Here is a 25,428-nt window from a genome sequence, read left to right as displayed (position 1 = left end):
TAGGGGAGGATGGGCTGAAATGATTGTGTTAACAAGAGTGCACACAGTAGATGTAGAGAGAAAGTGATTTTCCTTCACTTAATTAAGAAATTACCTCAATTGGATCCACATTTCAATAGATCCATCTGCATAACATTTCTACAGTCATTACAACTGGTCAGGTTTTACTTTCCAGTTCAGCACACTCTCACGCAGTGCACTATTCAGTATCTGTAGTAGCCTAGTGGCCTCCAGAGTTCTTATTGTGTTATTGCATGTGCTGTAATCGTACAACACAATGTACAGTTATCCAGCGCAGGGGGACATTGTAGAGCTGGACAATTGCTACGTCTTCTTTTGGCTCAGATTTAAACGGCGGGCTGCCGAATTCTCCGGTGTCGGGGTTTGTGGGGGCGGGAATCGCGCAAGTCGCCGGGCTGCTTAGCAGCCCCCCACCCCCCCGGCAATTATCTGGGCCGAGCGGGCCGGTCCCGCCGGCGCAAATTAGATCTGGTACTTCCTGCGGGTGGCCTCCGCCGGCCAGCGGAGGCTCTTCGCCGCCGGTTGGCGCTGCCCGCCCCTTCCGCACCGGTTGGCGCGACGCCTACCCCATCGGCGCCAGCCTAGCCCCTGAAGGTACCAGAGTGGTCCACGCCACTCCTCAGCGCCGGGAGAACGGGGAGAAGCCATCCCAATATTCTTATAAATTTATCCCTAAAAGTATGACAACCCGAATCCTCCCCACACGCCACACACCTCTTCCAACAATGCCCCATCCACTCCCCCAACCCCCCCAGAAGCCCCCCCCCCCCCTCGCCAAAACCATGATATGTGAACAACTGACTTCAATTAAATTAGTTTTAGCTTTGTCTCAGTGCTAGCTTTCTTGTGTCTGGATCAGAGGTCCAGCATTTGGTGTGCATCTCTAATGCTCCAGACAAGGTCCGGGTATCGTAAGCCAGTTCAGTTGTTTTTTTTTCTCTCAGAACAGAAAACATTTCTCTCAGATGGAGGGCACTTTTCTGAGTCGGGCCAATATTATTGGTAACTGTTTTTTATTATTAGCTCTTAGGTTGTGGGCAATGGTAACAAGGACATTTTTATTAGCCCTTCAGCTTTCCTTAAGCAGTTTGGTGGGCTAGTTCAGAGGTCATGACAATTCAGCCATGACTTGGCATGATGACGTGGGCTCAAAATCTTGTGAGAGGTCAAAAACGATTTGCTCGCTGATGAGATCTTGCGACGTGTCGTCCCGCCATTGACGCAATGGAGTTCATGCCGAGGAAGGGGGGGTGCAAAGGTAAGTACAACCCCCATGGGGGAGAGGGACATGCCTGGGCAGTGCCAGGGGGCCGTGTTAGAGGGCTGTTCCAGAGCAGGAAAGAGTGGCTTCCTCTGTGGAGGTTCACCGGAACATCAAATTCTGACAAAGAGTTCAGATTCTAGACACACGATTATTTTCATATTTGTTAGATAGCCCTTTATAAAGGGTGCCCGATCTCTGGAAGGTCATTGTAGCTGACGGCGCAGGCTCTCCAGCGTGATTGTGTGGGACCTGCTACCAGCACTTTTTTTCCCAAGTGCTGGAAAATATGGTGGGAAAAGCTGGAGGGCTGCACCTGACCCCTACTTTGAAAACACAAACAGAAAGTTCTGGCCATTATGTGAAGCTGGAATAACACGTGGCCTAGAACAGGTAGATTGCATTACTGAAGGGTATTAATGTGTTAATTAGCTTTCTCCATAATCATGCAGCTTTCATGTTTGCCATTCTCATGGCGGCTTACAATCAGGTTTAGTTTTGCAATTTGTCTTGGAGGTGGGATTTGGAACAAAAACATCTGACTATCGTAGGTTCCCGTCAGTAGTTAAAGCAATCGTGCAATATGGTGCAGGATGGCACAGGTCATTGCAGTGACCTTCTGTAGAATATAACTCGTGTGGGACTTAGATAGAATGGGGATCAAATCAATTGATGGCTGAAAGTAACTAGTGCTCAATCAGTTAATGTTGCGTTTAAAAGTATGAAAATGCAAATGAATTAGTGTTAACTGTCAGAAATTGCCAGGGTCAAGCACTGCAATTGCATTAGCATGGAGCATCTGGCAGCTTGATAACAGTTTGAAAAGATATTGTGGTGCTCAGTAAGATGGTCCGCAAGAGACTCGGCAGAAAAGTTCAAGTGGATGGCACGTGAGGAAATAGAGGAGCTTTGGTAGAAATTTGGATGATTGACAAGAAAAGTTGAATGTGTGTTGCTTAGATTGGCACTATTTTGGCAGTGGTGTATCCCAGGATTCAGTGCAAGGGCTACTTTCAGAGATGGTTTGAACTTGAGCCGATGCACCTGAAATCTCCTGATCGATAAGAATAGCTTCAGATGTCGGTTCTTGCCTAGGGAAAGGTCGGTGGAGGTTTTTGATCTTGCTAGTGTTGAGTGAGAGAGCCATCTGTATGTGCAGTTGATGAGTTTTAGGGTGACCTAAACGTCACTTGCAGCATGGCTGTCAACTGCAAAGTCACGTGTATACAGAATTTGACCTCTTTGTTGGAGTTTTTAGCCATGAAAGAGCAAGGAAGAGAAGTTGACATCCTTCGCTTTAAAGCTTTTGAACTTTCAAGTAAACATAATTGCCAATGAACAGGTTGTTTAATATATAATCAAAAGCCCTGATCCGTGCTTTCCCGAGTTGCTTTTCTGTGGCATATTCTGCCTAATGAATAAACTGAGCCCCCCCACCCCCCATTGCTACACATCTCCAAACGACAACTAATCCCTGTTCTCTTTTTCTCTGTGCCAATTCATGGAAGGATGAGAAGGGTCACAATGCTTTATCTGACTCCAGCTTCAATTAGCTTCAGTTGTACAGTTTGCGGAGATTTAGCAGAACATTGAAAGCAGAGCTTTTGCTAATCACGGAGTCTGGCATCAGCTTGCATCTAAAACCTTCAGCTCATTTGTTTCAGCAGAGATAAAGAAGGTTTGAAACTAAAACTTTTTTGGTTTGGGCTTGTGGTGGGGGGGGGGGGGGGTGGGGGGGGGGGGGGGGGGAAGCTGTTGAGGCTGCGTACACTTCTGCCTCCACCACAGCTATCTTTTCCTCTATTTGTTAATTTTAATAACAACACAGATGTGAGTGAATTGTGGCGAAATGCGTTGAGAATATGGAACAAACATGTATGTTGAATTAACATCTGCTAAAGCCAAATTATGTTGGGATGTTGTGCTCAGTATTCGAATGAGTTGATCCTGAAAATGTAAGCACAATCAGCTGTGGGCCAAGTGCTGTGGGATGGCTTGTGCAGAAATTGCAAAATCGGGGCATTTGACGCCATGACACATACCTGTTTGAATGCATATGTTTCATTATAGTACCACAATGCAGTGTGTGTGTGCTAATTTGACATGCACATACTATGGCTTATACACATCCCTTCAAGCTGCATAGTCACCATGGCTTCTGGAGTGTACCTTTGAATAACCTAACAGTTGCTACCTTGTATAAAATGAATTATTTATTGTCATTGAGACTTGCCGCTTGCTCCATGCTCCACCATATTATCATTTTTAGCTTTTTGCCTTGACGTTCATGTCGTGTTGTTCACCCTGGGGTAACACGATGCAATTAACTGATCAAGTGTACACCAAACAAAGGCGTTGGTTCAATATAGGATTTATTGAACCGTTAACAGTTCTCCTACTTGAGTTCGACTCTCATGCTAATCTAACTATAGTAACTCAACTAACTAACCAGTCTGTTCTAATCCATGCAGTGGGTGTGATGCTTCCCTGATCTGCTCCTGTCTCTCTGAGTGTCGCCTACGGAAAGAGAAAGAGCATGTATGCCCTGTCCTTTATATGGGTGGCCCCCTTGTGGTAGTGTCACCTCTGGATGTGTCTCTCTGCCCATTGGTCGTGTCCTATCTTACTGACCTATTGGTTGAATGTTTGTGTGTCATGATGTCTCTGGTGCTCCCTCTAGTGTTTATCTAATCTAAGTGTATTTACATTAACCCCTTGTGTATTTACAGTGTCCGAGTGCATCTACATTAACGCCTTGTGTATTTACAGTGATGTATATCACCACAGTTCATAGACATAGACAGACATAGAATTTACAGTGCAGAAGGAGACCATTTGGCCCATCGAGTCTGCACTGGCCCTTGGAAAGAGCACCCTTCTTGAACTGGTTTAGCTCACTAGGGGCTGGTTTAGCTCACTTGGCTAAATCACTGGCTTTTAAAGCAGACAAAGCAGGCCAGCAGCACAGTTCGATTCCCGTACCAGCCTCCCCGGACAGGCGCCGGAATGTGGCGACTAGGGGCTTTTCACAGTAACTTCATTGAAGCCTACTCGTGACAATAAGCGATTTTCATTTTTTCATTTTTTTTCATACTTAAGATATAATAGTGTCCGGCGAGGCATCCTCCCCTCAATGCCATGTCCTGCTTGTCTCCTCCTGGCTGACTACTGGCTAACTCCCAGTTCCTAACCTCCATTGCTACTCCAATTGATTGAACGCTGTTGAATTCTTGGGACTGGAATTCTTATTGGTTTAGATATAATAAAGCAGCATTCCTTCCTCTGCAGAAGGCAGAAAGTGAGCCTGGAGAGGAGGAGGCAAAAGATTGCCACCTCCAAATGTCAGGGAAAAAAGTGCCTTTACCTGAGTAGAATAGAATAGAACCCTAAAATGCAGAAGGAAGCCAATTGGTCCATTGAGTCTGCACCGTCACTTGGAAAACGCGCCCTACGTAGGCCCTCACCCCTACCCCTGTAACCTTGTAACCCCACCTAACCTTTTTGGACACTAAGGGCGATTTAGCATGTCCACTCCATCTAACCTGCATATCTTTGGACTGCGGGAGGCAACTGGAGCACCCGGAGGAAACCCAGACACGGGAAGAAAGTGCAAACTCCACACAGACAGTCACCCGAGGCTGGAATTGGTGTTGTGAGGTAGCTGTGCTAACCACTGTGCCACTGTGCCACCCTTATTGTGAAATCTGTCTAAAACAATTCAATACAATTTAACGATCAGCCTAGTGCTAATATATTTTCAAACTAGCCCAAAATGTTTCTGTGAAAAATTATAAGAAGTCTTTGTAATTTTACTGCAATTTGTCTTGCTATAGTAGTGATGAGTTGCATCTTCGATGTTGACAGTTCTGCAAACCACTGCCCTGTCAGTATTATTATATTTTTCCAGGCCCATAATCAAGGTCAGTGAGCTTTTCTGAGATGGTGCAATTTCTTTTCAGCAACAGTTGGTCAGCCTCCATATTGGCTTGTGCATTGACAGTCGTTTGACGGTCTACATGATGCTGTTAGCTGAGATCCCTGATCTATGACCTATTTTTAAAGTGTGACAAGTATGATATATCATGAAGATAAATTGTACAATTTTTTAAAATGAGTGCCCCATAGAGCAAGGTGATCCAGACTCACTTGCAGGCTGATTTTTAATAAAGCTCTTTTAATATTGTCACTGCAGCGGACATGTACAGATATTAACAGTCACTACAGCGGGTAAGTAAACTTCCAGGTTCGATGTAACTTTTGCCCCCCACCACTCTTTCTACTTTGTAATTGAATTTTCCAGACGATTTTAAGAAGAGGCTCCAGTGACCACTTGCCTGATTATAACTGCTGCTCTAAATCTGGAATTAATGGTCACAGATCCAAGCAGAACAGAAGACCACATTGTGTAGATTCCTGGCAGATGCTTGAAAATTGCTAGAGGGAAGAAAAGGGGCTATGACTTAATTGCTAAAGGTTTGTTCCTTGCTGGCTTCCATTCTTTGTATGAAGATCAGCATCATACGGTCTGCTGGTTTCAATGAGAGAAGCTAACTAAAAGTATATCGGGCTAATAACTTCAAGCAAGAAAAGGAATTAGAGAGTCTGATGATAATGGCTATGGATCAAAACATTGGTTCTGCTATTAGTAAGAACTGAGGATGTACTAAAGAGGGAAATAGTGAATTTTTGTGATTATTTTCTGATCATTAATAGTCATTATTTTATTAATAGCTATTATTTTGTTAAAAACCGAAAAATGTTGGAAGGGCACAAATGGCCTGTCAGCATCTGTGGAGAGAGAAACAATGTTAATGTTTCAGGTCAATAACACTTCATCAGAACTGGGAGTACTTTTGAGATGCAGGGTACAGAAAACACCACGCTATTAATTTGCAATTCGGGTAGATTGGGGCCTCAGCGGGGAACGGGCGGTCGAGGCTGCGCTTCGTCCCGTTTTTTGCACTGAGGAGCTCCACTTACCGGAGCCAGAACAATGGTTAGCACTGCTGCCTCACCGCGCCAGAGACCTGAGTTCGATTCTGACCTCGGGTGGCTGTCTTGCGGGGAGTTTTCACATTCTTCCGTGTCTGCGTGGGTTTCTTCCGGGTGCTCCGGTTTTGTCCCACAGTTCAAAAATGTGCAGGTTAGGTGGATTGGTCGTGCTAAATTGCCCCTTGGTGGGGTTACAGGGATAGAGTTTGGAGCTGGGCCTAGGTCGGGTGCTCTTTCAGAGGGTCGGCGCAGGCTCGATGGGCCAAATGGCCTCCTTCTGCAACTGTAGGGATTCTATGATTCTGGACACCTTGGCAGTGCCAGGCTAGCAGTGGCATTGCTGGGGTACCCAGGTGGCAGCAGCCGTATAAAGGTGCCACCCTGCCCAGAGAGAAAGCACCTGGGGGCCTCCGATCCCCTGAGAGATGCCCACGAGTGCCGTTCTATCTGTCTCAGTTTGTGGAGACTAACGTTTTTTTTTTCAAAAAATATACTTTATTCATAAAATCTCTAATAAACATTACAGAACATTTCAAATTGTCTTGACTGTACATTTCCATCAAAGTTACACATGCACTTGTCTTTCTTCCATTCACTTGGGATGACATTACACACATATCCTTCTTTATGTTACAGTTCTTTCTTAAATTGTTTGTGGAGACTAACATTGAATGGTGCTCACCTGAGGTCTCCACGGAGAGGGGGGGTCTGGTAGTATGACTAGAGGTACCACGGTACCTGGGAGTGTGAGCTGCTATTGGTGGAGAAGGCTCGCTGCTCATTGGCCCAAGAGTTGCTTTCTCATTGGTCAAGACAAAGGTAGCTCCGCCCAATGAGGCGGAGTATAAGAACCCGTGTTTCCCAGCAGCCATCGTTCTTTCTGTACTCAAGCTGCTGGGGAAACATCTTGTAGATTAAAGCCTTCAACTCAGATTACACCTTCGTTTCTGTGGTTATTGATCGCGCATCAATTTAATCTACAAGTTTTAAAGGATGGAGCTCCACATCCAGCCGGAGTGTCTACCACTCAGCCCCCATGCAGCTAATGCAGCATTCAAGCACTGGCTGGCTTGTTTCAACAGCTACCTCAGTACGGCGGAAAACGTACCGACGAGGGAGCAGAAGCTACACATCCTCCACTCGTGCGTCGGCACCACCATCAACACGGTCATCAAAGACACAACCGACTACGATGTGGCCATGGAACTGCTCAAAGGGCACTTCATCCGGCTGGTAAATCAAGTTTACGCTTGGCACTTACTGGCTACGAAGCAGCAGATCCCTAGTGAGTTGTTGGACGATTTTTACCGTGCTCTCCTCGTACTGGGGAGGAACCGTGCGGCTGCCTACAAGTGTCGGCTAATGAGCACACTGAACTCTTCATCCGAGACGCTTTTGTTGCAGGCATGCAGTCCCCATAGATCCGCCAGAGACTATTAGAAAGGGAAACCTTGAGCCTCACGGAGGCACGGTCCCTCGCTACCTCCCTAGATGTCGTGAACAGAAACACCCGCTCATACGCTCTCGACCACGTGGCGGTCCCCTGGGCAGCATGGAATTCAGCCTCCCTCTCCCCCACGGACTCGGACTCCCCAAGGCCTGCGTCGCAGGACGCCACGAAAAACCCGCGGGGCCCCGCTGTGATTTTTGCGGCCAGGCGAAACACCCTCGGCAATGTTGCACAGCCCGATCGGCAAATTGCAAGGGCTGCGGGAAGAAAGGCCACTTTTGTCCATCTGCTAGGCCAAGGCAGTCGCTGCGGTCCTGGGCAGCGACCGCAGGACTCCCCCTCTCTCTCCAAGCGCCCGTGCGGCCCGCGAACCTCTCTTCCCCATCCCCCAACGCCACATGCGGCCTCCGGGCGCCGCCATCTTGTGATTCCGACGCCACGTGCGGGGGACGGGCGCCGCCATTTTGTCCAGCCCCCACCATGTGCGACCGATGGGCGCCGCCATCTTGGATCGGCTCCAAGGACCCCGCGGGTGACTACGCACCTCCCGATGACGACTCCGACTATCTGCCACGACTCACTTCAGTCACTCTGGACTAGTCTCGACCCCGCACCCTCTCTACTGCAACAATGAAGGTCCTGCTCAACGGGCACGAAATGACATGTCTACTGGACTCCGGGAGCACGGAGAGTTTCGTACACCCTACCACAGTAAGACGCTGCGCTCTCCCTGTCTATCCCGTCAAGCAAAAATCGCCCTTTCCTCTGGCTCCCATTCAGTGGAGATCACGGGGTATTGTATAGCAGACCTCACAGTCCAGGGGAGGGAGTTTAAAAATTACAGACTCTACGTCCTCCCCCACATCTGCTCGGCCGCACTCCTGGGTTTAGACTTCCAATGTAACCTCCAGAGTCTAACATTTAAATTCGGCGGCCCTATGCCTCCCTTCACTGTCTGCAGCCTCGCGACCCTCTATGTCGATCCCCCGTCCTTGTTTGCAAACCTCACCCCTGATTGCAAACCTGTCGCCATCAGGAGCAGATGGTACAGTGCCCAGGACCAGGTCTTCATTAGGTCCGAGGTCCAACGGATTATGAAGGAAGGGGTCATCGAGGCTAGTAACAGCCCCTGGCAAGCACAAGTGAGGAGATAAGTGAGATACTAAATGAATACTTTTCGTCAGTATTCACTCAGGAAAAAGATAATGTTGTGGAGGAGAATGCTGAGACCCAGGCTTTTAGAATAGATGGCATTGAGTTGCGTAGGGAAGAAGTGTTGGCAATTCTGGACAAGGTGAAAATAGATAAGTCCCCGGGGCCTGATAGGATTTATCCTAGGAATCACTGGGAAGCCAGGGAAGAGATTGCTGAGCCTTTGGCTTTGATTTTTATGTCATCATTGGCTACAGGAATAGTGCCAGAGGACTGGAGGATAGCAAATGTGGTCCCTTTGTTCAAGAAGGGGAGTAGAGATAACCCCGGTAACTATAGGCTGGTGAGCCTCATGTCTGTTGTGGGTAAAGTCTTGGAGAGGATTATCAGAGATACAATTTATAATCATCTAGATAGGAATAATATGATTAGGGATAGTCAGCATGGTTTTGTGAAGGGTATGTCATGCCTCACAAACCTTATCGAGTTCTTTGAGAAGGTGACTGAACAGGTAGACGAGGGTAGAGCAGTTGATGTGGTGTATATGGATTTCAGTAAAGCGTTTGATAAGGTTCCCCACGGTCGGCTATTGCAGAAAATACGGAGGCTGGGGATTGAGGGTGATTTAGAGATGTGGATCAGAAATTGGCTGGTTGAAAGAAGACAGAGGGTGGTGGTTGACGGCAAATGTTCGGAATGGAGTTCAGTTACGAGTGGCGTACCACAAGGATCTGTTCTGGGGCCATTGCTGTTTGTCATTTTTATAAATGACCTAGAGGAGGGCACAGAATGTTGGGTGAGTAAATTTGCAGACGACACTAAAGTTGGTGGAGTTGTAGACAGTGTGGAAGGATGTTGCAGGTTACAGAGGGACATAGATAAGCTGCAGAGCTGGGCTGAGAGGTGGCAAATGGAGTTTAATGTAGATAAGTGTGAGGTGATTCACTTTGGAAAGAATAACAGGAATGCGGAATATTTGGCTAATGGTAAAATTCGTGGTAGTGTGGATGAGCAGAGGGATCTCAGTGTCCATGTACATAGATCCCTGAAAGTTGCCACTCAGGTTGATAGGGTTGTGAAGAAGGCCTATGGTGTGTTGGCCTTTATTGGTAGAGGGATTGAGTTCCGGAGCCATGAGGTCATGTTGCAGCTGTACAAAACTCTGGTACGGCCGCATTTGTAGTATTGCGTACAGTTCTGGTCGCCTCATTATAGGAAGGACGTGGAAGCTTTGGAACGGGTGCAGAGGAGATTTACCAGGATATTGCCTGGTATGGAGGGAAAAACTTATGAGGAAAGGCTGATGGACTTGAGGTTGTTTTCGTTAGAGAGAAGAAGGTTAAGAGGTGACTTAATAGAGGCATACAAAATGATCAGAGGGTTAGATAGGGTGGACAGTGAGAGCCTTCTCCCGCGGATGGAGGTGGCTAGCACGAGGGGACATAGCCTTAAATTGAGGGGTAATAGATATAGGACAGAGGTCAGAGGTTTTACGCAAAGAGTGGTGAGGCCGTGGAATGCCCTACCTGCAACAGTAGTGAACTCGCCAACATTGAGGGCATTTAAAAGTTTATTGGATAAGCATATGGATGATAAGGGAATAGTGTAGGTTAGATGGCCTTTAGTTTTTGACTTCCCATGTCGGTGCAACATCGTGGGCCGAAGGGCCTGTACTGCGCTGTATCGTTCTATGTTCTATGTTCTAAGTTCTGGTGGTAAAGACCGGGGAGAAGAATAGGATGGTCATAGACTACAGTCAGACCATCAACAGGTTCACGCAGCTGGACGCGTACCCTCTCCCCCATATATCCGACCTGGTCAACACGATCACACAGTACAAGGTCTTCTCCACGGTGGACCTCAAGTCCGCCTACCACCAGCTCCCCATCCGCGCGAGCGATCGCAAGTACACTGCGTTCGAAGCGGACGGGCGGCTCTACCACTTTTTAAGGGTTCCCTTCGGTGTCACAGACGGAGTCTCGGTCTTCCAAAGAGAGATGGACCGAATGGTCGATGGACACGGTTTACGGGCAACCTTCCCGTATCTCGATAATGTCACCATCTGCAGCCACGATCAGCAGGACCACGACACCAATCTCCGCAAATTCCTCCAAACCGCAAAACTCCTAAATTTGACTTATTTCAAAGACAAATGCGTGTTCAGCACCGACCGCCTAGCCATCCTCGGCTACGTAGTGCGAAATGGAGTGATAGGCCCCGACCCGGAACGCATGCGCCCCCTGATGGTGCTCCCCCTCCACCACTGCTCCAAGGCCGTGAAGCGCTGCCTCGGTTTCTGTGATTATTGATCGTGCATCAGGGGGTTAGAGCCTATGCCATGGTTAGATCTCGGGAATGCATATTAGAGTGAGGCTAGCTGTCTTGCCCTGATGTGCAGATTTGCCAGAATGTGATCCTGCCCAGAATAAGCAAGGTTCACATTGCGACGTCTCGTGAGATGTGTCGTGAGGCATCTACCGGCCACGCTGCTTTTCAGGCGCAAGACGGCGGGTAGATCTCACCCGTTATAGTTTTTAAACAAGGCAGGGAAAGTAAGGGAGGGCAAAGAGAATGAAATGGGAAAGTCTCATGATTAGATGAAAGGCAAGTAAGATTACATGAATAAAGGGATCACAGCGCAAGGCAAACAGAGATATGAAGGGGCCAAGTAAAAAAGTAAAAGATGGATTGAATGTTGGTGTAATTGGGAATACCAGAATTATTACCAACAGCTGCAGTTCAGAGGCAAGATAAAATGAATGGGTACAGGGGTTATGATCTAAATTGATACTCTCAGCGCTCAGTCTTGAAGGCTGTAATGTGTCTAAACAAAGTTGTGAGTGGGAGCTCTTGCGGTGCAATGGGTAACATCCCTGTCATTGAGCTCGAAGCTTCAGGTTTGTGTCCCACCTTAGGACTTGATGGCAATAGAAGATGCATTCACAACACAGCGCAATAGGTTGAGTGTCAACCTGCAAATCTTCCCAAAACCAATGGAGGCAGTAAGAGCAGGAGAGACTCCTGTTCAGCCATGTGATGGGGAGAAAGCTGGAGCCTCTACCATTGCTATCCACAGCTCCAGCATGTTGTCATTTGCTATTTCGGATCATGGAAAATCTAGATGTGTATTACACTTGAGAAAAATAAAGAGCCTGTTATCCAGAAAATGACTTTCAAGGGGAATCATTATGTTGGAAGGAGAGAAGCCCAGAAATAGCTGCTTTCTAATAACGTGAAAAATACATTTTTGCAATGCAATGTTGCGAGTTCCATCATTATTTAGTTATTTTGTTTGATTATTTACGAAACTATTGCTGAAGTTCAGTAAACAATGAAAAAATAGTCCGTCATTTTGCTCATGACCCTGTGATCAAGTGGTGCATGTGTGGTGAACCAATCAGGGTTTAGATAGAAGAAAAACATTCTCCAATGGATTTACGTTGATATTTTTCCAATAGTCCCAGACCAACTATGCATGTGCTTAATCTTCTGCCACACAATAGCTCGTACTGTACTCAGCAATCTTACTCGACGTCATATTGCCTTATTTTAACATAGTGTAATACAATGAGAATTACTTAATTAGAGTAAAAACATCGCCCGGCAATTATTGTTGGTGATACTGAATGAGCAAACTTCCATTCAGCTTCTTTCACATCTTCAAGATATCCCAACGGATTTTGACAGTTAAGGCAGGGTTTTTCAGAGTCAGGGTCGCGACCCATGGGTGGGTCGCGGGTGGGTGTCAGGGGGATCACAGAACGATCGGGCACGTTGGCCCTGCGGTGGTTCCGATCGGGGGAGGAGCACCGGTCTTTCACTTTGAGAATGGCGGGCAAGTTTGAAAATGTCCACGGCTCAGGCGGAGAGTGCGAGTCAGAAATGGGGGGTGGTCAGCAGGGTGGAGAGAGAAACAGATGTGCGCGGCTCAGGGTTCACCCCCGGTTTGTGTGGAGACATCTAAGCATCAGCTGGTGTCCAGGCGGTTTTGTGCCGGGCGCTCGGTGTGAGTGAGACCCGGCGATTGAGGGGAGGTGAGGCCACTCCATCTTCATGGTCAGGAGGAAAATCGCCCTCTGTGAGTATTTTGATCTGATTCCCTCACTGTGCTGCTCCCGATTAAGTTGTGTGAAGCTTTCCAGAAAGGAATGGCAGCAGAGAGCAGGTCACGTACTCTGCCGCACACCTGACATTAAGTACCCTCCAGGTGTGTGCTTTTGGCGCCAACTCACAAAGCAGTGTTGCTTCCATTTTCCAGTTTCTGGGAAGCAATGCAAATGAACTGTGAAGATAAATGGTTTTCTTCAAATTAAGAGATGGCCAGAGACTCAAATAGGCAGTTTACCTATTGGCCAGGATCTCACAACAGAATCTGCTCGACAGAGCTGCTCAGTAGAATTCAGGGCAGAACAGAGCAGTGCCAGTGAGTGTTTGCTGTGCACCAGCTCCAGAGTCTCTGCTCAACAGCCTAGAAAGCAGAAACTTAACTCGGGAACAGAGCAGTTTCAAGATGATTTCTTGAAGGATGGTTTTGTCCTTCATGAAGCCCTACATGTGCGAGGTTGGATTTTTTGTTTGTGTAAAGGTGAAGACGGCACAAAGGGACTGGCTGAAGTCCTCACCTGATAAGAGCATTCTCCTCTCCTCCTTTGCACCTGATTCAAGTGGGATCATGATCAAGCAGGCTTCCCTTTTGCATTAAAGGTAAGCAAAGATGGTGTTTGTTGCAAAGGTCGGCCGGCGTGGGTTGCGAAAGTCGGCCAGTCTGGGTCCCTGTAATAATTTCACGGAGGCAGAAGATCCTTCACCAGAATTCCTTTTATTTACAAAACCAACAACCAGGTGCATTCAGCTTGCTGTCTACACTGGGACTACAGAGTCTCTGACACTCCCTGTTATATACAGAGAAAGGGGTTCCCTGATTGGGCCACTAATCAGGGAACTCATGTTCTAATTGGCCAATCTCAAAGGCCTGGTTTAAGTCAGTTCAGTCCCAAAGGTCGGCCGGTTGCTATAAGCGGGTCCTGGGAAATAAAGTTTGAAAAACACTGGGCGCGATTCTCCCAGACAGGGAGAAATCGTAAGGCTGGCGTCAAAACCGGGTGGGTTTGACGCCAGCCTCCCCCTCCCCGACCGGGAACCGATTCTGGTCCCCGGTCAGGGCTAGTATGCCGCGGCCGTGAACTCCGGCATCGCGGGCTTAACGAATTTCGTTAAGCCCGCTTGCCAGAGTTTGCGACGGCTGACGCGTCACATGACGTCAGCCGCGCATGCGCGGATTGGAAGACTCCAACCCGCGCATGCGCGGATGACGTCATCGCGCCGGGATGCCCCTCAGCCGCCCCGCGAAGTGATACAGCGGGGCGGCGGAAGGACAAAGAGTGCGCGGGAATCGGACCCGCTGCCCGCGATCGGTGCCCACCGATCGCGGGCCCATGGCACCCTTGGCACGGCCATGGTACTGCCATGCCAATCGGTGCCATGGCATTCAAAATCGGGACTTTTATGAACGGCCAGACCAGGTGTGTTTGCCGTTCGTAAAAACGGCCGTAAAGGGCTTGGACTTCGGCCCATCGGCCAGCTGAGAATCGCTGCTGGCCGTAAAAAAACGGCGGCAGCGATTCGTGTTGGGAGTCGGGCGTGGGGGGGGGAGAATAGCGGGAGGGCGTCAGACTAGCGTGGCCGTAAAAATTTACGAACCCCGCTATTCTCCACACCGTCGTGAGTGTCGAGAATTGCGCCCACTGAGTTAAGGAATGACTTCAGCCAGAACATATGGCTACCAAACTATACACAGCAATGCCCCTAAAATAACAATGAAATAATGATCATTTAATCTGTTTTGTTACTGATGGTTGTGGCAGGGCGTCGGCAGGGGGAGGGGTGGAATATTGACCATTACACCAAGAGAATTCCTCTGGTTTTTTTCAACTTGTGACAGGAAAGTTTACATTCACCTGAACAGCCAGCGAGAGACTGGCTTAAACAATCTATCCAAAAGAAAGCACTCCCAACAATGCAGTATTCCCTCTTCACTGCCTGGAAATGTTACCAGAAATGATATGCTGAAGTAGGCCTTGAACCAACAGCCTCTTGACACAGGAACAACAGTACCACCACTGAGTCCCTCTGACACAAATGTTGAAATTATTTATGTCACATCTCTCTGACCACAAGTAGAGACATAAACTCATTGGAATAAACAGGCTATCATCTATGGTAAAGCAATGCAGGGACGTCATATGAAATCTATTGGTCGCATTAATATCACCAACATGACTTGTATGCTGTGTAACCAATTTGTGAGAGATATTTAAAAAGTTAACAAACAAAATTGATAAATATAGAATAAAATTCTGTTCATAATCAATTGAAAAGAACCTCCCAAAATCTACCCTATTTTAAATAATCTTTTTTGCCATGAAACTCTATTTGAACTATATTAGCATGTCTATTCAAAGAATTCATGCACATCACAGCCAGCTCTGGGGTTAAAGGCCCCAGCCAAACAGTGGGCCATCTGTGTAAAACAAGCAAGTTCTTATTCTTCTAAATGAAGCTCTTGTGCATGTCTTGTGTCTTAGTGTAAAACATTTCCAACAACAGGCTGCATTGAGTTACAATGAAATCCATGTGATTTATAGATTTGGTCTCCATGGAGCAGTTTTGACTGCTTTGAGGACTGCCTGATAATTTTTGCACCAAAATTTGCAGTAGAAAAAAAAAGGTCTGGAATTCATCAGCTTATTCCAAGAACTGTACAAGGATATGTTCCATACATTCATTTACTTCTATTCTATAACATGCCTAGTGTATTTATAGCAAGTTATTTTTGTTGTGTGCCTTAATTAAAAGCATCAAAGGGTTAATTGTGTACAGAGGTTAAGGATGTGAACAGGGCACCGTGAAGAAGCAGCATTATAGCAAAGACCCAACAGTCTGGTCATGCCTGTGGTTCATTCAAGAAGTGTACATTAGTTCCTTAAAAATGAAAAACAAATTGGAATTGAGTGGGAAGGCTTTCTGAATTCAAGGCAGCTTACAGCACCATGGCTGGTAAGGAGACACACTTCTTGAATACTTCTGTGAAACATCAGTGAGATGTCATTTAGCCTTGCAACTAATCTTGTCTGCATTCAGTGGAGTTTTGTGAAGGCAATCATCCTGAATAACAATTGCAAAATTGGTTATCCTATGTGAAAGGATTACATTTTGTAGATTTTTGTGACTAAACGTTTACTACAAACATAAGCCACTTCACTTTGAAAAGAAGAATAGTCGTGCCTGTTCATTGTTGGAGCAAATCAATATATTACCTGATATAATATTAGATTAAATGCTTGTAACATTACTTCATTATTTGTAAAAGTCTGGGCTGAGTAAATCTGATAGTCGCTCCTATGTCACTTTGTGTGCTAAAGAAATTGGATTATCCAATCATTTGAAGTAAACAATGTGAATGACACAGCAAGTGGAGAGTTCGGGTTAAAAATGAATCAATGATTAATTTGATTTATGAGGCGTAGACTGTAGTGAAGGCTCATGGATTTATTGATAAACAAAAAGATTGAACTCTTAGCTTAAAGAATTTCTTTCAAATGAAGTAATGAGTTAAACTATCTATTTTGCTTTATTTATATCTGCACTTCAATTCTGATGTACGTAGAAAACATGGATGCTATAATTAGATGCCACGTCAAAAGTTGAGGCTCGAGTTAACATCAAACAAAATAATCAGCTTCCTTTCTCATAAACTGGTATATAGTAATATACAAATTTTAAGATTATGAGGTGGATGTGAATGAAGAAAGACATTAGGTCAATCCCACCTCTTAATTCCCTGTGAGACTTAACCATCTATTTTCACAGCATCAACTGTTTGCTACATGTTGCCAGGTTTTTATCTTCACTGTCCTGCCCAACTGTTCATTCCACAATGTTGATCAATCTTTCTATGACACTGCAGCAACTTGCTAAACTTCCTTCAGCAACACCCTTCAAGCACGCAACCTCTGCTGCCCAGAAGGAGGAGAGTAGCAGATGCATGCCACCACCCACAGGTTGATCTCCGTCACTGTCGCTGGGTTAATCCTGGAACTCCCTCCCTACCAGCACTGTGGGTGAACGTACACCACATGGATGGCAGGAGTTCAAAAAGGTGACTCACCACCACCTTCTTGAGAACAATTAAGGGTGTGCAACCAATGCCGGCCTTGCTAACAATGCTCACATCCCATGAACAAATCAAAAAACAATTTAAATCATGAAACAACAAGGATGGCATGGTGGCACAGTGGTTATCACTGCTGGCTCACAGCACCTGGGTCCTGGGTTCAATTCCAGCCTTGGGTGGCTGTCTGTGTGGAGGTTGCTCTTCCTCCCCGTGTCTGCATGGGCTCCTTCCGGGTGCTCTGGTTTCCTCCCACAGTCCAAAGATGTGCAGGATAGGTGGGGTGATGGGGATAGGGACAGGGAGTGTACCTGGTTAGGATGTTCTTTCAGAGGGTCGGTGCAGACTTGATGGGCAAATGGCCTCCTTTTGCAATGTAGGGATTCTCAAATTCTATGAATAGCTGTTCTGGTGTGAGTCCTTAACTGATCTTTTATTTGTTATTCCCTCGTGTAAGATGGTTTAACTTGAAATAATGGGCATGTTTCGCTGCTGCAGGGGGCACTCCGCTGTTGGTCTCACGCTGGTGTCAATGGGATTTCCCATTGTATCCACCCCACACTGTCGGGAAACCCCTGGCAGGGGTGCGCCATCGGTAGGACTTGTATGTCCAGCTGGCATGAATAGCTGGAAGATCTCTCTTCTGGGTTTAGCTTTTCGGTATCATTTATTGTTTTCCATATTTCTCTGCGATCACTTAGTGACCCCCTTTCAAAGCTGAAGAGCCTTTCAATCTTCTGGCAGTGTGCTGGATTTCTATGCATTACTTTAAGATTTGAATGACCGACCTTGTATTTTAGTGACCAGAACACATCGCAGTAATCAAGTTGAACACATTCAAGTAACAGTGCTGAAATATTGTTTTAGTCTGAATACATGTCAATAACTTTTTCCATACCACATGTTCTTTTTAAATTTAGAGTACCCAATAAATTTTTTCCAATTAAGGGGCAATTTAGCGTGGCCAGCACATCTTTGGATTGTGGGGGCGAAACCCATGCAAACAAAGGGAGAATGTGCAAACTTCGCACAGACAGTGACCCAGAGCCGGGATTTGAACCTGGCACTTCGGCGCCCTGAGACAGCAGTGCTAACCACTGCGCCACCGGGCTGCCCTGCATCCAACTTCTAATGCCTTACCATCAATTGGTATATGGCCAATCGTGCATTGCATCACCTTGACATCATAATTGCAGGTAGAAATGTAACATTACTCAGCTCTGTCATTCTTATTCAGGATGTTTAAATACCAAAACAATTGTGAATCAAGAATGACATTATTACAAATATGGTGCAGAATAAATCCGTGAAGTTGAAGCCTTCAAATTTTTGAATAGAGATATAGGGAGTGAATTTGAGCCCGCTTTAGCCGTGCATGGATTGACAACGCAGGCGCAAAATGCAGAGAGAATCGGGAAATGCGATTCTCTCCTTGGAGATGGCATTTCACAATTTTATCCGCCCCTTGTCGGTGACGCCACAAAGGACAGGAACATCATTTAAATAGATTGCAATGAGTGTAAATATTATTAATGTGCACCCCACCCCCGCCAGATGAGGCCGCCCGTCACTAAATATACATAACTCGCCAATGTGATGTCACATTGGCGTGGTTTACAACTCGTTTAGCCAAACAGGAATCAGTGGAAGGGTTCCCACTGGGAGCGCAAAGGTAAGTATAGCCTCGGGGGAGGGGTGGGGGGGGGGGGTGCTACTTAACCAGTGCCTTCTCTAGCACAGGTCAGCACTGTGAAAACCTGGCACTGCCAGTGTGTGCCAGGTGACAGTGCCAGGCATGGGTCCCAGTGCAAGCCCCTTGTTGGGGGTAGGGGTCATTTCTGTGTGGTGGGAGGGAGAGAATGGGAACTGGAAGAGAGATGGGGAATGCCGATGGTGATTGCAGGGCGGGAATGTTGGTGATGATTGTTGTGGAGGGGGGGGTGGAGAATGCTAGTCATGATTTCTGGGACAGGGGGAAGTATTGACTATGATTGCTGGGTGGGGGGGGAATGTCACCGATGATTGTCATCGAGGGGGGGGGGGGAAATGTCAGTGAATTCTTGGGGCGGGGGTAGGGAATGCCAGCGATGATTGTCGGGTGGGGGGGTAATGCTGACGATAATGTTCGGTGGGGGAGAATGTTATCTTGATTGCCGGGGGGGGGGGATTCCGGCAATGATTGTCTGGCGGCAGGGCAGAGTGCTGCCAATGATCGGTGGGGGAGGGATTTTAATGCCTGCCTAGTGGGGGTTGCAGGTTGTTACCTTTCAATGCTGATCAGGGCACTCTTTACAGATGGCACCCTGATCTCTGTAGAGCTGTGGGCCTGCTCTGCGAAACCTGCCCATTAGTGTAAACCACGCCCAGTCGTTCGCTTTTCTTTAAAGAGGCTCAAAATCTGGAGAGAAAACTGCTCTGTGCGGCCGTTTTCAGTCTGAGCCTGACAATTGGCCAAATTCTGGTAAGATTCCGCCCATCAATTGTAAATTTACAATGCATGTTATAATAAATATATTTTTTCTTCCACCCTCAGGATTTGCTAACCGTAGATCGATATGTGGAGATATTTCAGGACTGGACAGGTAGGAAATGAAATGAAAATCGCTTATTGTCACGAGTAGGCTTCAATGAAGTTACTGTGAAAAGCCCCTAGTCGCCACATTCCGGCGCCTGTCCGGGGAGGGTGGTACGGGAATCGAACCGTGCTGCTGGCCTGCTTGGTCTGCTTTTAAAGCCAGCGGTTTAGCCTGGTGAGCTAAACCAGCCCCTGAGAGGAGAATAACAGCAAATCTTTTCTTAAATCTTCTATTTTTATTTGCTGTCACCAGGTTCAAAAATTTCCTGTCAGCTTTTCAGTGAAGGTTTGAGAAGTGACCGGAAATCTCCGGTTGTTTTACACCGGAATTCTCTGGATTCTATTGACAAGCAGGGGGGAGGAGAGAATCCCGCCACCAGCGAATGGCACGGCTGGAGGATTGAAGCTCCATATGTTGAAATTAGACTGAATGAAATGTAGATAATAATAATAATCTTTATTTTTGTCAGAAGTAGGCTTACATTAACACTGCAATGAAGTTACTGCAGAACTCCTTCTGCTGATTAATGCCGATTTTCTGTTTGTAGAGGTTTCAACAGGGTTATATTCGGGTTTGTTTCGCTGGTTTGCCCTTGTAGTGAAAATAGTTTGAAAAGGTTTGCCTAGTGGAATAGTTTCTGTGTTTCTGTCATCTGTTGAAAGACAAACATTGCACAGGTACTTAATTTAACCCAATGCCAATCAAGTCAAACCTTGATAGTGAGTTATTTTTTAGAGGAAATGTCAAGATTGAGGGTTGTCGGTAATAAATTTGTAAAAGTCTTACTCGAGTTGCACTTTTCATTCATAATTTTTTTAAGTAGAATTAGGAGGATCATCTCCTGAGCACTGGGAGACCTGTTAGTTTGTGCATGTATATGGACAGGTGGTGCAGACTGCAATTGGTTTGATTGTAATTATTTCCATGCTCAAACGGTCAACCAGCATCAATTATCTAGAGTCACACATGGGAAATGGTCACTTGGGTGAGATTTTGGGGGGGCCAGACTACACCATTGGAAGCATGCTCCAGAATGTATCAGAGGGCAAAAGGAAAATTCCACTTGAAGCACTTTAAACACTAACTATGATTCTTTTACAGGAGAAAGTACCTGACAGTTCGGTCCTACATTAGACTGATAGAAACTGCATGTCCCACTTGGTTGCCTCTCAACATAGATTCCAAAGACCAAATGAGTGACCTCCCTGGGTTCGGACTTTATGCCATTGGATACAACACGCGCTGGAATCCCAGGATCCGCTATTATTTGACCAAGCTGAGTGGCAGGGGGTCAAAGCTGGTGGAATCGTTCTTTACTCCAGGTGGCAAGGGTCACAAGGTCATTGCAATGAAAGTTGAGGCTAAAAAATGGAGAAATGTGTTTTACAAGTATGTGGATATGACAGTAAGTGAGATGGAATGCCTACAGCTTCTCCAACGGGTGATATGGATGCCATTGCGCCGATGCACTTCTGAAGATGTCCTTTCTCGCATCACAGAGGAAAGTGGTCTTTTGGCATTAGGTTACAGCGGACTTAACACAGAGGTCAGTGTTTACCACATGTTGAAGATGAGATAATGAGACTGATAAAGTATGGGTGCTATTTAATGGAACAAAAAACATGGGCATGTATAGTGGGGTGTTTCTCAACACCTGCAGCACCGAGAATGACCCTATCTTATACAATTTACAGTGCAGAAGGAGGCCATTCGGCCTATCGGGTCTGCACCAGCTCCTGGAAAGAGCACCCAAGGTTAACACCTCCATCCTATCCCCATAACCCAGTAACCCCACCCAACACTAAGGGCAATTTTGGACACTAAGGGCAATTTATCATGGCCAATCCACCTAACCCGCACGTCTTTGGACTGTGGGAGGAAACCGGAGCACCCGGAGGAAACCCACACACACACGGGGAGGATGTGCAGACTCCGCACAGACAGTGACCCAAGCCGGAATCGAACCTGGGACCCTGGAGCTGTTAAGCGATTGTGCTATCCACAATGCTACCGTGCTGCTCTAATGGGCCTCAGCAAGAAATGCCCCAGCGAGGCCGCACTTACCTAATTTCCAGGAAGAGTTCTCGCTGGTGGGCCGCCATTTTAAAATGCTGCCCCGATCTTTCAACCCCGCTCGGATGCCCAACCTGCTTAGGGGGTCCTCAAGCTCACGGCTCAATGTGGTACCATTAGTTCCCCGGCCCTGGGGTAACCCGGCCTAGACATATTTCAAGGAGCCCAATGGCTTATTTGAATATGTTAATATGGATCCCACCCAGCGAGGGCGAGATCCATATCGTGACGTCTCGCAAGATCTTGTCAGATCTCGCTAGGCGTTCAGGATGTCGAGAATCTCACGAGAGGCCTCTCGTTTTGGGCATGCATTGCAGGGAGTTTCGAGAACGACCCTCCTATCTAACGGGCATCTCGCAAGAGTAAATGACCTTGTCACATCACTAAAATGGGCATATTGGGGCCATTAAATCGCGTCCTGTATGTCATATTTTCAGAATGATTTATTTTGTCTAGTTGTTTTTCTCTCCTACATTTGAAGGCCTTAATTTTCCTCTTGAGTTTAGGAGTTACATGGTGCCTGAGCCATGTCTGAATTTGAATGGGCTGATCACCTCATTGGCACTCTAGCCCTGTACTTAGAACAGGTCTGAAATCAAAGACCTTAGCTTATGCTTTAAGGTGCATGCTGATTGAGACAAGCCACTGGCCTCAAGATCTTTGCATTATGTTAGTCAAGAAAATCCACAGAGATTCTGGAAGGAAAAGCTGGGGCCTGCGTTTTTATAGACCTGCCTCGTTTCCCTCAGATCATCAGATGTGAGGAGGATCACTCACATGACACCTAGGATGCTTCCATGGATGCCCCTGTGTTTGGGTGTCCTTCCAGGAAACCTTGAGGAAAACCTGATGTGATAGCTGGGACTGCTACAAATGTGCATGCTTTATCGGGGCCTCCATGCAGGCAATCTTCACCCCACCTTTGGGAGAAGCTCCCGAAATCCCATTGCAACATAATAGAGATGGAGTTCTCAGTAACACTCGCTGCTGTGGCATTTCTAGCAAATTGAGTTTGACTCCTGCTTTTGTTTTTGGTTTCACTGTTCATTATTTAGGGTCAGATGGTAGGCAAGCAAACAAACCACCTGACCTCACTTTGCAAATGCATTTTCAAGAAGCAAACTGGTGCCTAAGTTTCATCAATAAACTAATTTAAACATAAGTACCAGGGAACACATTCAATTGGAGCAATGCTTTATCTCCCCTGAAAAAATGAGATAGTATCTAGCCCAGATGGTTGGGAAGAACACTCTTCTACCAACTTCCCAATTAATCCTATTTGAGATAAATTTGAGAATCTCATGCCTCTTTATATCACAACATTGCAGTTGATGGCCGCCCAACTTCAATGACCTGCCAAATTACCCAGGTATTGTCTGATTGTCTAGGTGTGCAGGTAGCAGCAAATATTAATGGACATAAGTGATGGGACCGGACACCAATTGTTCTTGGCAAATTGGCCGCTCACAGACCGATCTTTGAGAAGGTACATTGCTCAAAATTGAAAGTGTTTGTGAATTCTAATTAGCTGCACATGTGCAATCTGACTGACCAACCTTGCAATGTAAATATCCCACTTGAGGCTTGGGAAATCAACAACCTGCTTAGCCGTTTCACTGAGAAGTCACTCTACTATATTAGGGACATTACTATGTGATAGGGAATGCCAAAGCACAATCAAAATGTAGACAGATACAGCTTTTGCGGAGCAGACCCAATGGGCTAAATGGCCTAATTCTGCTCCTATATCTTATCTTATGAATTTGTGTAAATTGATTACAATCTGAAGAGATCTCTTAGTGGAAGGACCCAATCCAATATTAGGATAATGGTCAGGGAGCTAAATAGGCTTTAGTCACCATTCTCACTCATAGTGCAACAGAATATAGACTTTAGTTTATAAAAGAAAAGTCATTTAATATTACCTGGTTAATTCATATTGGTTAGGTGGATTGGCCATGCTAAATATTTCCTCTTAGTGTGCAGGTTAGGTGGGGCTATGGGGATAGGACTGGGGATTAGATCTTGGTGAGGAGCTCTTTTAGAGAATTGGTGCAGACTCTGTGGGCCGATGGCCTCCTTGTGCATTGTAACGATTCTATGGATTTAGAATATTGCACATTATTAACAAACTGCTCCTCAAGTTGTCTTAGAAACACAATAAATGACTGTTGCATCCCATAGAATCAACAATGGTGTTATTTTACAGAAACCAAGAGGTCCTGTGCTTCCCTTATTGCTTTGCCAATCAAGATTTGATCTCATGTTTCTCAATACAGGTAAGGACAGACATGTCAGGCCTGGATGCCACTGACGACTGGGCTGATGAATCGGGTGAAGACCAGGCTGCCTCCCCAGAGTCAGATACCGAGCGAGACAGTGAGTTCAGTGGAGTAAATCAGGTCAAATACTGCTACATAGAAGCTGTGACAACAAATATCCGGGAGCAGCTCATGAAACTGCTCCAATGTCCAGTGAATATAATCGATGATAAACATGCCTGTGCAGATATCCATCATTTCATTTGGCATCCGTCTTCAATGGACCAGAGTAAACTCTATTGTAAGTGGTATCCAGTGAAACCTGAGGTCCTCAAACAAGGCTGCATCCAAGAATGCCTGGAGTCAGCGTTGGGCTATCAACTCAAGTACAAGAAACCTGGAACCTGTAGAACAAGATAAGCTAAATGACAAATATTTAGTTCATTGGTAATGATCTTACTCTCATTTTCTGAGATATCCCAGTAAGAAATGGTACAATGTGTACATTTTAAATATGAACAGATATTATCACAAGTATAAATATTTTCGCCGGGAACTCTGATATGCTTATTCATTCTTTTTATTATACTCGCTTTACCCACATACTGCAAAGTCGCACAGCTTCTCTTAACAAATATATACATAAATAAAACTATTCAAAATGTTCCTGTAATGATTTATGCCCGGCCTTTGAGATTGGCCAATTAGAATATGTGTTCCCTGATTAGTGGCCCAATCAGGGAACCCCTTTCTCTGTATATAACAGGGAGTGTCAGATCCTCTGCACTCCCAGTGTAGACAGCAAGCTGAATGCACCTGGTTGTTTGGCTGTTGGTTTTGTAAATAAAGGGATTCAGGTGAAAGGACCTTTGCCTCTGTGGACTTATTACAGTTCCTTTTTCATAAACTAATCAAAAATATTTCAGAAACTTTGTCTGAATCATACTTTTTGGTGTCACTTCCTCTTTTCTAAACACAGAAAGCACTTTACATTTTTGAAGTGGTCAGCAGCTGTCAATCATAACAAGAATGTTTATAATCTTTAGGATCAATGGAGAGTACTTCAGATGCATTTAAGTGTGAAGGGAAAGATAAATAAACAAACCTCCTGGTAGCTGTGCCAAACCATAAAGTTGTCAGTCAAAAGCTAGGGAAAGGTATTGCATTGTGAAATTGAAAGCTCAGCATTTCAAAGGATCTCAGAAGTTTTCAAGACTTTTCAAGTGTTGTGGACTTTCCAGAAAGGCTCTGACACTTCAAGAAGCAGCAGTTTCAAAAGGATAGGACTGAGGGAGCAGACGTGAAGAAAGAGAATGTTTTCCTGTCTTGATTCTTCACTGAATAGCTTATCAGCTGTCAGAGAGAGCATTTCAGAATGAAAAGACCACTTCAGAGTTTAAAAAAGACAGACTAGGATGATGACCTTGAACAAAGGACTGCCTGAGATCACCATGCCAAGAGTGATATTCAGG

General features: G+C 45.9%; 1 protein-coding gene across 2 annotated transcripts; it reads left to right on the top strand.

Annotated features, from left to right (window-relative positions):
* The first annotated feature begins 2,829 nt into the window (after positions 1 to 2,829).
* Positions 2,830 to 24,387, top strand: LOC119954379 (myb/SANT-like DNA-binding domain-containing protein 2). 2 transcript variants are annotated; one of them, XM_038779577.1, is made up of 4 exons: positions 2,830 to 2,960; positions 19,580 to 19,628; positions 20,724 to 21,168; positions 23,975 to 24,387. In XM_038779577.1, the coding sequence occupies exons 3-4, from the start codon at positions 20,815 to 20,817 to the stop codon at positions 24,374 to 24,376; spliced, it is 756 nt and encodes a 251-aa protein (XP_038635505.1). In that variant the 5' UTR covers positions 2,830 to 2,960; positions 19,580 to 19,628; positions 20,724 to 20,814; the 3' UTR covers positions 24,377 to 24,387. The 2 variants fall into 2 exon arrangements, with proteins under 2 accessions (XP_038635505.1, XP_038635504.1); XM_038779576.1 differs by lacking the exon at positions 2,830 to 2,960 and adding an exon at positions 15,745 to 15,932.
* Positions 24,388 to 25,428: the final 1,041 nt, after the last annotated feature.

Source organism: Scyliorhinus canicula, chromosome 19 (genome assembly GCF_902713615.1).
Source record: "Scyliorhinus canicula chromosome 19, sScyCan1.1, whole genome shotgun sequence".
Classification (NCBI taxonomy): domain Eukaryota; kingdom Metazoa; phylum Chordata; class Chondrichthyes; order Carcharhiniformes; family Scyliorhinidae; genus Scyliorhinus; species Scyliorhinus canicula.
Note: the sequence above shows the minus strand (reverse complement) of the source record. Positions and strands in the feature narration are given on the sequence as shown.